General features: G+C 34.6%; 2 protein-coding genes across 4 annotated transcripts; one reads left to right on the top strand and one right to left on the bottom strand.

Moving 5' to 3' along the window:
- Window positions 1–1,357: 1,357 nt before the first annotated feature.
- LOC105133721 (uncharacterized) lies at window positions 1,358–3,248 on the bottom strand. 3 transcript variants are annotated; one of them, XM_011037811.1, is made up of 3 exons: window positions 2,961–3,248; window positions 1,866–2,498; window positions 1,358–1,770 (listed from the first exon to the last, which is right to left on the bottom strand). In XM_011037811.1, the coding sequence occupies exons 2-3, from the start codon at window positions 2,469–2,471 to the stop codon at window positions 1,555–1,557; spliced, it is 822 nt and encodes a 273-aa protein (XP_011036113.1). In that variant the 5' UTR covers window positions 2,472–2,498; window positions 2,961–3,248; the 3' UTR covers window positions 1,358–1,554. The 3 variants fall into 3 exon arrangements, with proteins under 3 accessions (XP_011036113.1, XP_011036111.1, XP_011036112.1); XM_011037809.1 differs by having other exon boundaries at window positions 1,860–2,498; XM_011037810.1 differs by having other exon boundaries at window positions 1,860–2,498; window positions 2,897–2,975.
- Window positions 3,249–8,648: 5,400 nt separating this feature from the next.
- Window positions 8,649–11,668, top strand: LOC105133722 (uncharacterized). Its single transcript, XM_011037812.1, has 4 exons — window positions 8,649–9,379; window positions 9,968–10,208; window positions 10,799–10,916; window positions 11,087–11,668. Exons 1-4 carry the CDS (start codon window positions 8,799–8,801, stop codon window positions 11,185–11,187), a joined length of 1,041 nt encoding a protein of 346 aa, XP_011036114.1. The 5' UTR covers window positions 8,649–8,798; the 3' UTR covers window positions 11,188–11,668.
- The last annotated feature ends 2,900 nt before the right edge of the window (window positions 11,669–14,568 follow it).

Genomic DNA, 14,568 nt, shown 5'->3' on the forward strand with positions numbered 1-14,568 from the left:
AATAACAAGCTTTGTTGGTTTTTTTTAGAATGTCAAAAACATGAGATTAATAATCACCCCTTAAGATATACAAGTATGGGAAAAAAAACATGAGAAAATTAAAAAAGAAATGTTTTTAAATTTAGATGAAAATATTCATATTATTTTTGATAAATTTATCATGTATACATTAAGAAAATAAATCCATAAAACAGTTATTGATGGTTGCTCGTGGACCTGGAGTGCTCTTAAATGTTTCGCTAGAAAAACCTAGACAAGTAGATAATGAGCAAGTATATCTAATGTCTTACCTCAAGCAACTTATCGACCAAGTTAGCAAAAACCAAGATTCGTCCTTCACGAAGCCAGGTAAACTGTAACATGGGAAAGGTCCATCATCGTTCAAGAAAAGAAAAGGTCGATTAAGCATTTTGACGTGGGAAATAAAAATGTAAACTGCTGGTTTTTGCTTATTTTCTCTAATTGGGGTGGGGGAGCAAGAAAACTTTACAGGAATCCTTCTTTCATCTTCCATTTTCTTGGCATAAAGCCCTCACGACCTGGCCTTTCCCATAATCATCACATGCTTAATCGAGTAGCAGTTAAAGTCCCTATCAATCATGTGGGAACTTGCCTTTCAAGTTCAATGCTACAATGGCCCTTAGACTGCCTGTTTTTGTTGAAAAGAGGCAGTATGGAAAAAGGGAAAGCTGTTGCCAACAAAGGCTTGAATTTATCAGCCCAGGCCCCAAGGACCATTTTCCTAATAGTGGGATATTCAGTTGCATCCTTGAAAGATATGGGATCGCCCAACTTGGTTATTGCATGGGTCGGACACATGCCAATTCAGAATGGCCTTTACTTATTTCGAGAGCACAAGCAGCCAAGACATTTGCCCACAACGGCTCGATGGATGCATCCAACACCAACCAGAAATTTGCAGGCCCAAGAATCTAGGAATTCGAAGTGTAAGATTATAACTGGTGCCCAAAACAGGGAAAATTAAGATTCCTATTCCCACTAATGTCTCTTTAACCTCTCAACAATCAAAGAATTATGGAATATCGTTGAGTGGGGGATTTAAATCATGATTTTCAAGCAAAGCTATCGAGGAATCCTATAAAAAAGGCTAATTGGTGTTCAGAATAAGATAAAACAAGCGATACATTATCATCAAGATATGGCTACTGTAATTGGCTTTTATCATGCGTGTACATATGTACGCTTTGAACACGCCATATTAAACAGCTGCTACGGTACACTTTACCAACACCCCCGAGGCTTGGTTTAACGATTTAAGTTCATATGCATATATATATATATTGCTATATTTTGCCTATTCTAGAATATAGGTGGTATATAAATGGCTTGCCCGGCCTCTTGAAGCAAAAGAGGAATTCATTAATTTAGCAAGCATCAAGAATAAACACAACAGTCAAGATTTGCAATGTTCAAATCCAAGAGGTTATAGAAGAAGTAAAAGTCTAGTTGCTGGTAAAAACATGTCCTCCAACAAAAAAACCTTAAACAAGTAAAAGAACTGCTCCAAGTGTTACGAAAACAAAAAGAAATGAGTTAAGCTGCTTTCTTATATGCAGATGATTTGGGTTTGCTTGCAGCTGCAGAACGCTTGTCCTCTGCCATCTTTGATTCATTTTCATCCCTCTCCCTGAAATACATCTCGAAAGCCCGTGGAAGGAATTTCGGAATCAAAAAGATAAATAGATTGATTGAGAAATATGCTAGATTGGCTACTGCTAGACTCCTCCCAAACCAATACCACGCAATGTCCTGAATCAGCCACATGAATTGTGTTAAGCCAATCGACTCTCATCCAAGTTAAAAACTATATTATGGAAAAGAAATTAAGAACTATTCACCTTAACTTGAGCATTTGCTGGTAGAGTTTTGTTAAGCCACACATCATTAATCCAATCAATGACGACAAAGATCCTCCTGACCGTATAAAGCAAGGGTACCAATGCCCTCACAGGTGGTGAAAACAACGACAGACCGCTTATTATGTTCTCAGTAAGAATCTGAAATGAGAGCAAGAACAAATGGGGTGTTGCTGACCGGACTGCATGATCATCACCCCTTGCAAACCCACCCAACACATAGGCTAGAGGCAAGAAAAGCGCTATGGTAGTTCCCAAAATGACGTAGAACCTAAAAAATCTGCTTCCTTGGAAAATTTCCGATGATGTTCTACCATATGAAGGGAAGGCAAAACGCGAGAGGGCTAAAAGATAAGCAGAGGTAAAGGCTGGGAAGACTAGATCAAGTAGTGGGACAAGGCCACTAACTGAGAAAACCATGATAAAAGCTACCAGTTGAAGTTCTATAGCACGCAATGATCCCATTACTCCTCCAACCACAGAATTCTGCTGTAGCTGTTGTTTAAGCGGAAACTCTTGCTGAGGTTTCATTGCTGAAGTGGTGGTTCCATCAGGCTCACGTGGTGGAGTCACAGCGAGAGAGACACCCGACATTCCTCCTTCAGCTTGGTATAAATTTCTCTGTATTATAAGTTTGCTAACTCAGAATAAGAACAGAGCATGTAAAGAAAGGAAGCAGTGAACATGTATTGAGCAAAATTAGAATGAAATGTCGATGAACAATCAGATAAAAAATGGTTATCCGTACAGAAATCAATTAAAATTAAAGAGGCTGCCCCTGGGATTTATTAAATAGAAAAACGACTATTAATATATGATCAGCAACCTAAGCTACAATTGGAGAATTATCCAACCTAAAAGGTTAAGATAAGTACTAAAACAGGCTAAAAAAACATTAACATTACTGACATGCAAAGCAACACACGAAGATCAAAAGTTAATATTCATCTGATAAAGATAGCACCAAGGTTTTACACTGAAGAAACAAAATGAAACCACGGAAATGATACAGTACTTACAAAAGAATCTTGAAACAAAGGGATTGCTCGTTCGAAACCAAGAACATAGAAAGAGAGATCTTACCTATAGATACAAATGAAAGAATAATTCAAGAGTATGGTCACCGAATAGAAAGGATCATAGATGAAGGAGTGGAGTAAAGTGGATATGATTGTGTTATTAAAAATGTAAAGCAGCGCTGACTATGCTGCATGTGTAATTGGCATAGCGTGCCAGGTGGCTGCTCTTGAACGTGGGATACCGTTAGCCTTACACTTGTCAACGAACTATTTTTAGGGTAGATCCGAATTGCAGTTGCAGGGCTCGCTCAGCACTGTGCTCCTCAAGTAGATCTCAACATAGCCCGTCTATTCATCCGGAAGGGGACATTATTTGGGATATAAAGTGGTAAATTTAGTTGCAATTTGTTTTCATGGTTGAAACGTTCTGTGATTTTTTTAAAATAAATAAATAAAAATTATTTTTTTTATATTTTTAGATTATTTTGATATTAAAAATAATTTTTTTAAAATTAAAAATATTACTTTTATATATTTTTAAATAAAAAATATTTTAAATAACTCAAGTTGATGTTCATTTCACATTTTATTTCATGCACAGCTAGTTGATGAGTCCTTTATAATAGTATTTGGAATCACAATTAAAATTATATATTTTTTAAAAAATTTATGTTTATATTAAAAATAATTTTTAAAAAATAAAAATTATTATTTTAATACATTTACATTATATATATATATTTTCCCCGTTCCCCTTTACATGACTAGCATAGTATTTCCTGGAAAATATCTTTGAAGTGCTGTCGGTAGAAATTGATTGAATCCATTAAACCGTTTGGGTAGACGCCAAATAAGCTAAGCTTGTTTCATACAAGAAATAATTGAACTATGAGCATGGACCGTTAAATCTCTCTAATGTCGGTGAACTTAATCATTTGATTTTACAAGATTAATAAAATGTTTGAAAGGGAGCAAACACTAAGATTTAATTAGAAAATGAGTTTATTTTTTTGGTATGAATTTTTAAAAATTTATTTCAATTAATAAATAGCTTTCTAATCATGTTTTAGTTAGATAGATGTAATATAAAATATATTTGATTTAAATAAATGTTTTTACATATAAATTTAGAATTTAGTTTTTAAATTAACAAATTGAGACTTCATTTCTCATATATAAATACATCAACAATTTCATTTTTCTTAATGGTATGTTTACATAAAAAATATCAATATGATTTCTTGGTCATTTATGCATGATTGATCACATTAGTAAATATTCTTTTCATATAAATATATATCTAATATACAATGTAAAAGAATTATAATGAGATATTATAATTCAATTTAAACTGTATATTTATGATATGATATGATTTTATTATTTATAATATATTTTATTTTCATAGCATCAATTAATTTATATTAAATAAAATAAACTGGATTATAACATATTGACACAACACCACATGCTTGTAATTAGATGATGAATTCAAATAAAATAAACTCAAAAGATGTCTTCAAAATAAACCCAATAAAAATACACTTTGAGCTCAGGCTTGGTATCTCAAGCTCAAAGTATACCAGGAAGTCAAGGAGAGGGAGCTCGAGCATGGTAGCACAAGCCCAACTCTCTTACAGGCATAGGCTTGGTCAAGAAACCTGAGCCTATGATGGGTGTCTTGTACTCAAGGCCAGCACCTTTGGTGATGGGTATGCACCCCAATATCCTTGTGGACTTAAACTTCCATGTCCAAGTTAAATGTGCTTGGGTGTAGGTAACGTATCTAGATTTATTTATCATCTCTAGTTGGCTAGAGCATAATACTCTTCAAAGATTTTCTCAGGACCTCATACAAGTCCCTTTATATTTTATATTGATTCGATAAGTATTAATATAAATAAAATACAACTTAAAATATCACAAAATTAAAGTGAAAATACATTTCAATCTCTACTCTCCATAAAATGATAAGATTCATGGACCATAAATACATTATGAATTTTTCAAGTTAAAGGATCACAATCTTTTTTTTTTGTTGTATATATATTTTGTCAGACCATTTCTTTCTCTATAATGTTATTGTATTTTTTATTTTAAAAAATATTTATTTAAGTACTACAGAGTCACCAACTTCACCAAAAAAAACTTTTTATTGATACTAGCTATAAATCACCTTCATCTATCGAGTACAAGTTATCAATTACCTTGATTAAAAAAAAATGAATAAAATTACTAAAAGAATCAATTAATTAACCTATTATTCAATTCACGAATTCTATTCTTAGACCATTTAAAAATTTTTAGACATCATAAATAGTAATTTTATGGTTTTAACTCAAGATCTTTACATATAAATAGCCTAAATGCAACTATTAAATGATGTTTAAAGTGGACTGCATCTTGCTTACAATGGACAAATATCATCATGATTTAATTCTCATGACTAGCAAATCAAGTTCAATATAGAAGATATTAAGCAGATTTTTCTAAAATAAACGAACCCTTTCTTGCTTATTATACATTTTCAGGTCTTTTATATCTTATAGTTTCTTGACTCTGTTTTTTTATTGAAAGCAAATGCACATAGTGCTGTGTTTTTTAATTCTTGATTGGTTTTTGTAATATATATATATATATATATATATATAACATAGGATTACCATTCAAGATTTGTCTTTCTTTCTTGGGATATTGATATGGTTTATAACGTGCACGCGTTCTTTTATTCCCAGTTTCTAGAACCACACTGACTCCATGCTCTGCACGTTGTGCTTGATGTCTCGATAATGATAAAGTTAGATTACTGAACTTTTTAAGTTTTTTGGCACCTACAATTCTAGGGTTGAGCATGAACAGACGCAAAGAGATTGTTCAAGAGATTACCAAACATATTAATTTATAGATTAAAATTATATATATTTTCTCATTTTATTATAAACTATTTAAAAGTCATAATTCCAAAGTTATATATATCAAATCAGATCATGTAGCGAGTAGAAAACCATCAATCGATCCGCACCCAACCAAGGTGGGAGCTTCTTTGTTTTTGTCCGTCAACCAGAATACAAAACGCAAAAGAAGACAAAACGCGATCTATTTTATGGCTGGTGTCTAAATCCTATAATTCAATGGGGTCCCTGTGCATCCATGTCTCCTCGTGTCCCATATTGCTGACAGCCCAAGAGGACGATAACCACCTTTCCCGCATTATAATTACGTTTACAGACTTTGTTTAAACGCCCGTACGTGTGATTCAGTTCATTAACCACCGCAAGTTCTTATGTTCCTCCTCGCTAACCATGTGCGGAAGAATAAGCATTCAGAGAGGAATAAAAATTCAGATTCATAAATTTTTATCCTTTTTTATTTTTTCAAGAAAATCCAAAAATTACATGTTCGATGAATATGCGTTATTTTTTCGCTTCTTCTCTCTTTGTGCGTGCCATTAATCAATACCAGCAACAAGCCCACCTCTAGAGCATTAAACCTCCTCCTCTCCATCAGATAACAAACTGACTCACCCTTCTCTTTTTCCCCCCTCGCTCTAAGACTAACCTCAACCACCACCATGAGCAACGTCCTCTCTCAAACCCTCAACAGTAATAGCAGCGACGGGTTCTCCCTCACAACAACAACTCTCTGTGTTCCTCTTGGCCAAAACAACTCCACTAGCTTCAGCCACCAGCTCCTCACATCATAGAAACCTCTTCCAGTAGCAAATCCAGCAATAATAGCTCCAGCAGCATCGTCACCGTGAGTACCACCACTAATGACTTCTCATCTCTTATTTAAGCCACCCACGACTCAATCTCTCCAGCGACCAATACTCTCTTTCTTCTCCACGTCATCCTTATGTAAAAGAGAAGAAGAAAGTGTTAAAAGAAAATCAAGCACAGAATAGGCAGTTCGCTTAGTAAAATACAGTAATTGAATCTTTAATTATTAGTTTCTTTTTTCATAAATAATTATGCTTGATGATAGGCAATAGGCAATAGTCTAGGATCTTATGCTAAACCATCAGTATAAGTTGTAAACTTTGCTTATTTTAAAATACAATAATAAAAATATTACTTTTTAGAAACCAATTGTTTTGCGTTAATGATTTATTTGTTTGCAGGTGACGATGACTTTCACCACTAACTTAAGAGTGAAGATTAGAAAAAGATAAACCCGGTTCACCTTTTTCTTTTCTTTTTTGTCTTCAATGGCGACGATTCGTGAACCCACATGCCGTCGCTATTTCTCTGCTTTCCAAATTCTTATAGCACTGCTTTCTTGATTACAATAACCTCTCCAATTAATTTTTAATCCTTGAAATGTGGATTTATAATCTCAAATTATTTTTGTGGATAAATTATTAAAAATTGTTAAATTTTAAGACAAAACATTTATTATTGTTTATAATTTTGGACTGTTTAAACATTATTAACTTAGTTTGGTATATGTTTTTTTATCAACACAATCGTATTGTTTTTTAATCTTTTAGTACTGTTTTTTTTTTACGTTGTCAAACAAGAGGAGTATTTTCATGATTTTTGGATTTGGAACGCGATAAGCCAAAATCCTCAAAGACTGAGAACATTTTAATAATAAAGAGACTTCTAAAATACTTAGATTTATTTATTAATATCTTACTTGTCAAAAAAACTATTAGAATTTTTTATATAAAATAAAACTGGAAAACTTTACTGAAATAAACTAAAAAAATATTTCCTTTCAATAAAAAAAATAAATTAGAAAAGCATTGTAATACAACATAATTTTATAATAGAATAATAAAAATAATAATTTTAAAAGCTTATATCACAATCTCTCCTGCACATAATTTTATAATTATTTTTAAATATTATAATTTATAGTTTTCAGATCAGAATAAAAATCAATAGCAATAACTTTCCCAAACACACATGCCGGGGAGTTGCCGCCTTTCCATCTTATCGCTCACTTGGTGGAGAAACTTTAGGTAATCTCCATGGAAAAAGAGCCGTTGAGGAAATTAACGTCAGCGACAACAAAATAGAAAAAAACTAACAGATAATCCCACGTCATTTTTTGACCGTTGCTTTGAATGCCCAAAGCTCAGTTTCATGACCACAATCGTAAGTAACGCCGGGCAGAAGCCGCACACGCACGTGCTCCCTTACGGACACATAACAAATTTGAGCACCCTCATTGGACAGCCAAAACAAATGGTCCCCACTTTGCTGACTTGGCGAGATCCGATTTGCTCTTCTTAGACACATCAGCATCCACCTACCACCCAATCCTAAAACATGCCAGCTTATCGCCACCAACAACTGCCTCTAGTAGAGCATCGAATAAATTTATACAGATGGAGAAACCACAATGCAGCCCTCCAATTACACTGTGATTTCATATGAGTTTCTTACTTTCAAAATTAAGCAATTGCATCCTCAATGAATTACATATGCTTATGTAAATGTCAATACAAAACCAAAAATCAAATGCTAATAACAAGTAGTGGTAAATAAATAAATTCACATGTATTTAAGTAATTTAGCAGGAATTATCTATATAGAAAAAAATCATCTAATAAACATAATTAATTTGTTTCACTTGAAATTATGTTACGATTTTTTCTAGTAATTGATAAGTTAAAATCATTGTATTTGAATCTTAGAACTTCGGAAGCTGAAGTGGAAACACTTTCTATTGTTAAGGGACTGATTTGTAGTTTTCCCAAACAAATATAGTATAATATTTCTGTCTCAGGTTTGGCCGTAATGGTCCACCGGCTTAACGCCAACTCCTCTGTCTCTACTCCTCTCTTCCCTCTGCAGCTCTCCTCTTCATAGAAGAAGGTAAAGGAGAAAGAAAAGAAAAATCAAGAATTTTCTGCTCTTGATTTAAAGAAAATAAAAAACAGAAATTCGATAAAATGGGGAAGTTGTTGTGCGATTCAACAACAACTGTCGCCGAAACGACATTTCAAACACCAGTATCACCGATTGTTCACTGGAGGGACGATCCAAAAGTCACCGTAGATCATTCTGAACAGGCCCTAACCATCTCCGAACTAACCACGTGGGAGGACGTGATTGGCTTGGAAGACCAGCAAAGACGCCACTTACAGAGGCTCCAATCCAAAGGCGTGCTATGGAAGCATCCCAAGAACGACGAGTCGTATCCCGTGGTGGTATTCAAGCTGTCGCACGGGGGAGACGTGTCGGCAGACGGGAACTGCCTGTTCACCGCGTCACAGAGGGCGATGGTGGCGAGTGAGATGGACGCGCGGGAGTTGAGGAGGAGGACGGCGAGGAGGTTTGTAGAGGACTTTGGATCTGTGAGTGCGGGAGAAAGGGAGGCGATAAATAACGCTATAAAGCATATGTATTCGCCGGATCTGAAGAACGGGTGGGGGATACATGTCGTTCAAGAGGTTAAGCTCTTAGCCAAAAAAGAAGATCGTGTCGCGTTGGATTCTGCTATCGATGAGCTTGTTCTCTTAGGGATGCAAAGGTAATTATTTCATTGTTTCTTTCTCCTTTTTTTTTTTAATGTTTTTGTGTTATCTATTTATTGGATCTGTTTTTGTTATTTTCTTTATGTTCAAGAAATGAAAAAAGAAGGTTCTTTTATCTCGTTTTTAGTTAAAGATATGCGTTTGTAATTCTGAAGTTTTATGTTATGTTGTTTTCTTGAAAGAAATGGAGGGTGTTATTTAATGGAGGATTTTGTTGCAGATGATTATTTCTAATTCTTTTTGTTTATTTTTGTGATTTTTGTCTTAACAAGCATAAAAATGTTAGGGTTTTTAGCTAATGTAAAACGAAAAAAATGAAGTATTAAGGGTTTTGCCAATGCATTTTACTAGATCTGTTTGTTTCTGATTCGTAATGGAAATTAGGGGTTTAAGTAATTTAAAATGAATAATCACTGTTTAGGTTCTAAATATGAAAAATGAATAGTTTTTTTTTTTTTTTTGTAGTTTTCATTGAATATTGATTTTTGAAAAGCGAAGTGTGTTATTGTCATGAGGGTTATATTGCAGATGATTGTTGTTGTTTCTGCTTGCTTTTTTATTTGAATTTATATCGTGATTTGAAGAGAAATGGCAGCAGAGTCAATATACAAAGAGAGGTGTATGGCGGTGAATGATGGCCCGAGTTGGGCAAAATACATGTCGATCTCCGGTTCACATGATGATGAGTATGATATCATCACTTTGCAATATACTGAGGAAGGTTTGTTATACATTGATGAGAATAGAAAAGGTCATGCTGCAGCTTTTGGTGATGATATTGCAATAGAGTGTCTTGCAACAGAGTTCAAGCGTGAAATATATGTGGTAAGGACTATTTAAACTTGTTGCTCTCTCTCTCTCTCTCTCTCACTCTTTTGAATCAACATATCTATTTGATTGTTTATCCTGTTTTTGGTTTACATAATGCTGCAGAATATATGCAAGTATCATAATGTGTGCCATTGATTTAGATAGACTACATTTAGGTTGCAAGTCTGATATTTTGAAACCATTTATGTAGAATGTGTCATCATTGCAATAGCCTCCTTGCATTAATCCATATGATAGAGTATGTACTATTTCACTGATATGTAGTTAGATACTACTGGATAGTCTGTTGGTTGGATAGCTATTGTATAATCCATGTGTGTTTGATGAGCAAGTTGCCAGAGACCATCGCATCGTTACTCCTTTTGGAGTTTTTCTGCTATTCCAATATCACCTTCCTGTCTGTGATGTCTTTTTATTTCTACTTTCTATTGTCGATGGATAAAAAGTTGTATGACGAGTTGGTAACACACACACACACACATGCAAGTTGTACTACTGTTGTTTCCTCACTGTGTTTAGTCTCAATTGTAATGGGTTATTTTTTGTTCTGATTTAGCCCTCTGGTCTGATCAAACATTTTACAGGTGCAAGCACATGGATCTGATGCAATGATTGACGAAGAAAATTGTGTCTTCTTTCTCCCACATCGTCCCAGGACTGAAATTTGTGAACCCCCCTTCTTTCTCTTTATGAAGGGAACAGGTAACGAAATTGCCATAATCTATTTGAATGTTCAGGAAAACTTAATTTTGTTATGGATATTCCATGAATATACGCCACACAAAAACAATATACGACCAAGATCAACTATTTTGTTGAATTTTAGCTACTTTAGTTATTGGCTATAGAATTAAATTTTCATTTGTATACAGGCTGGTGTGGTGCTGGAGCTGATCACTATGAGCCTTTGATTGCTCATCCATCTTCACTTCTTTCACAGGAGAAGGTTGCTGTAGTACTTGGAGGGCATTAGTCCTGCTGTTTTGTGACTTAGGAGTAGCTGCATTCTTTATTCTCCATAGTGTTCGGCTTGCAATGTTGTTCTCCTGATTTTTTTTCCCGGATCATCAGGAGGCTTGCGCATGACACTCATTTTTTTTAAGATCATTTAGCATTGATCGTTTGACTCGCAGGTTCACCGCCTGCACTTGAGCAATCTCGTAGTACTCGTAGTTGGTTTTGTCGGCTTTTTATTTTTATTGTTGAGTTTTCAGAGGGGGGTCGTTGTATGATCTGGTGCATTTCTGTCCAAAGATGGAACAGTATCATTCTGTTGTATCGTAAACTGGGTCGATTCTACTGAATGATAGAATCTGCAAGTGATTTTTTTTCCCGTCCCTTCTCTATGATGACAGCTTTATTGTCTGAAAGCTCAGGTGATGGAAACGAAGTGAACAGTGTCTGAATTGGTTCTGCGTGGGACCAGCTCAACCATATTACTACTGTTTTATTGCGGTAGCCAGAATCTTTCTCTACTGGCCCTCGCCTGCTGCCTTGCCTTCACAGAATGTAATGTGAACAAATACTCAAGCTCAGATATCACCCACGATTCTGCAAGATTCAGGTTCCGTTTGGGAATTTGAAACGGGTGTCTGTCAAAATTTTCATTTTTTTAAAAATTAATTATTTTAACATATTTATAAATAAAAAAATATTTTAAAAAACCAGAATACATGATGCGACAGACACTATGAATGGCTGTGATGTTGCGTGATGAAGCAAGGCATCGGAAGAAAAGCAATATAATTATAATTTTTCCAAGGTACTGTAATATTCACTGATTAATTTGTGATTGCAATAATCAGCCTCACAAGGAGGTGCTGATTATTGGTCTAATCAATATAATGGACACCTCTTCAAAGCACCACGCTGATTCGAAGATTTGGTACATCACATCAATAGTTGCTTTATCATGGGTTAAAAAGGTAGAAGAGTAGTTAATTTAATTTCTTCCCTTGTAGCATATAAAGGCATCTCTTCGTAGCCCTCAAGCTTTTGCTAAGTCTCCAGAAAATAAATTGTACTTGGAGATGAAAGCACAACTTTTGCACGTCATCCTGTCTTTTAAAGCTCTTCATAATCCCTCTTAACCCCTCCGGTCCTTGGGGAATCTAAGGAAATTTCCAGCTCGCAAAAGCAAGTGCATGCCTATTCATTGAGCCTACCGGATAAGGTTTTGTGTTTGTTCTTCATTCATCCCTGAGTTTAAATTTTTTCAGAGTTATTAAAAATTTATATAATTATTAATTTTAGTATTTATAAAATTAATCAAATTAATTGATGTAAACACTTATATTAATTAAAAAAAAGTGACTAGCATTTGTATCCTCGATGAAGGAAGGTTGTATCCACAGGGGGTCATTGTCATAGCCGACCATGACATATAAGACAACAACTTGGATGATAGCTCAAGGCTGCTCCTATTTAAAAAAACAAAATAAAAAAACTAAGTATAAATAGAATATATCTGTCAATTATACTATAAAATAAATAAATAAAATATCAAATACAAATGAAAATTGCTCAAGCCTTACTTGTTTTAAATAAATAAAAATAATAAAAAAAGTATTTTTTAAATATTTTAAAACAACTCAATTATAATTTTATCCAAGAAAACTATTTACCTTACACAGGCTCCAATTATTGTCGCTGGTTACTTGACATAACCCCTCAAGGTTGACATCAATAAAAATCATAGCATCTAGCAAACCAGATCCACCATCCACGCATGATTTGATCTGATCACCTCATGTGTTAGCTTCTCTTCATAAAGCCACTACTATTTCCTACAGAAGCGACTCGAAACTACTCAAGCTCTTAAACTTTTCCCTTTCCACAATAGAAGTATATGACGAACGGAATTGTTTCTGATGGCCTTCCTAATTAATATTTACTATTCTGTATATTGTAGCTAGCTAGGTTGGGATCATGAGCTAACAACTAATTCCAAGTATTCTATACTCTCAGCAACATCTTTTTTAGCAAGACATCCCGTGCAATTAAAAATTGTTGGCGAACTCGTACGACCAAATCAAAACTACAGAAAATCTTGTGTGTGGATGAGTCTCTCTCGCATCACAATTTAGGAGTGCACTACTCGATCCTAAGTCCTAACAACGTGTGCTCTTTACTGTCGATATTGAAATTAATGTCAAGTAGGCCATAATAATTTAGGTTTCTCATCTATAAAATCAAAGCATGGCCATGATGATTAGTTTAGACACTAAAGCTGTATATTGTTCTGGGTTTTATGCTGGAATCTTGCTTCGCCTAGTAAAAGAGTTGCCGACCTAGAACTACTTTGACAATGACCTTTGCACCTATTTCACAAGTTCCTTTAGTGTCTCCATTCAACAAATGTCCTGCCATCTGCTTCAATTATAGGAGTAAAAGCATGGAAAACAAGAATAAAAAAGCTTAGAAAATAAATGTCCATTTCCACCACAGTCCTCTTCTGTCCAAAAGCCAAAAGGCAATTATCAGTTAGAAATCACGTGCACTTCTTGAAAGAATATGCATAACATATTCAGGGGCAAGAAAATAAATCTAAAAGATTTAGAGGAGGAACGATTCTGAGCAGCAAATTAAGGATTAGATTTCACAGTAATTATAATAGTAAGCATTTTAGTGCAATAGTTAACTGAAAACAGATAGGACGTTTGTACCTCTAAGCCCATAACACCATTATTAAAGAGATAATGAACCGGTATACCATTCCCACATTGCTATATATGCTACATGCATGCATAGCTTGAACTTTTGGCCTACTTCATAGTTATCCTATGCCAAATTGCCGCTAGGTCTGATTTCACAGACTGGATAGTTGAATCCAGCGAGTAGGGGTCATCACAGGTTGCTGATGCTAAGCACGTATTAATTAAGACTTAGATGGAGTGTTCAAAATCATCAACAGAAATAGTGGAAAGCAATGGAGGCTATAAAACAAAAGCAACCAAACGAACGCATTCTCAACCTGCCATGCCTTTTCACAAAAGTAATTTCCTATTCCCTTAAACAACAAGAAAGTAGCCTCTCTATATGAGTCCTTGTCTCCACTGCTTCATTGTCTGTGTCTGTCAGATGTGAGTCCTCATCGATAATTAGCCTCTTCTAACTAAGTTCTCCACGACTTTCCAAAAAAAAGTTCTCTCTAAACTCGCTTATAGATTAACCCCACTAGTCTGCTTGCTAAACCTGTTTCAACAATGGATTCTATAAGAAAGGCTAAAAAGATTCAAGCTATGCACAGTTTCAAGAATCAGTTTTATTACAATCTCATGTTTCATTCTTTCCTTGCCTTGACATGTAGTTTGCTTTGTTCCTCTCCTCTTTGGTTTCCCTCTCTGTGTTCATT

This window comes from Populus euphratica, unplaced genomic scaffold, assembly GCF_000495115.2.
Source record: "Populus euphratica unplaced genomic scaffold, PopEup_1.0 scaffold37.1, whole genome shotgun sequence".
Classification (NCBI taxonomy): Eukaryota; Viridiplantae; Streptophyta; class Magnoliopsida; order Malpighiales; family Salicaceae; genus Populus; species Populus euphratica.

What these genes read in the sequence shown, in the direction of transcription:
- LOC105133721 (XM_011037809.1), bottom strand. Translation starts at nt 2,471, where the DNA reads ATGTCGGGTGTCTCTCTCGCTGTGACTCCACCACGTGAGCCTGATGGA. An exon ending in CAGCAAATGCTCAAGTTAAG is followed by an intron (nt 1,771 to 1,859) that starts GTGAATAGTTCT and finishes TGGCTGATTCAG; the next exon opens with GACATTGCGTGGTATTGGTT.
- LOC105133722 (XM_011037812.1), top strand. Translation starts at nt 8,799, where the DNA reads ATGGGGAAGTTGTTGTGCGATTCAACAACAACTGTCGCCGAAACGACA. An exon ending in TCAAGCGTGAAATATATGTG is followed by an intron (nt 10,209 to 10,798) that starts GTAAGGACTATT and finishes AACATTTTACAG; the next exon opens with GTGCAAGCACATGGATCTGA. An exon ending in TCTCTTTATGAAGGGAACAG is followed by an intron (nt 10,917 to 11,086) that starts GTAACGAAATTG and finishes ATTTGTATACAG; the next exon opens with GCTGGTGTGGTGCTGGAGCT.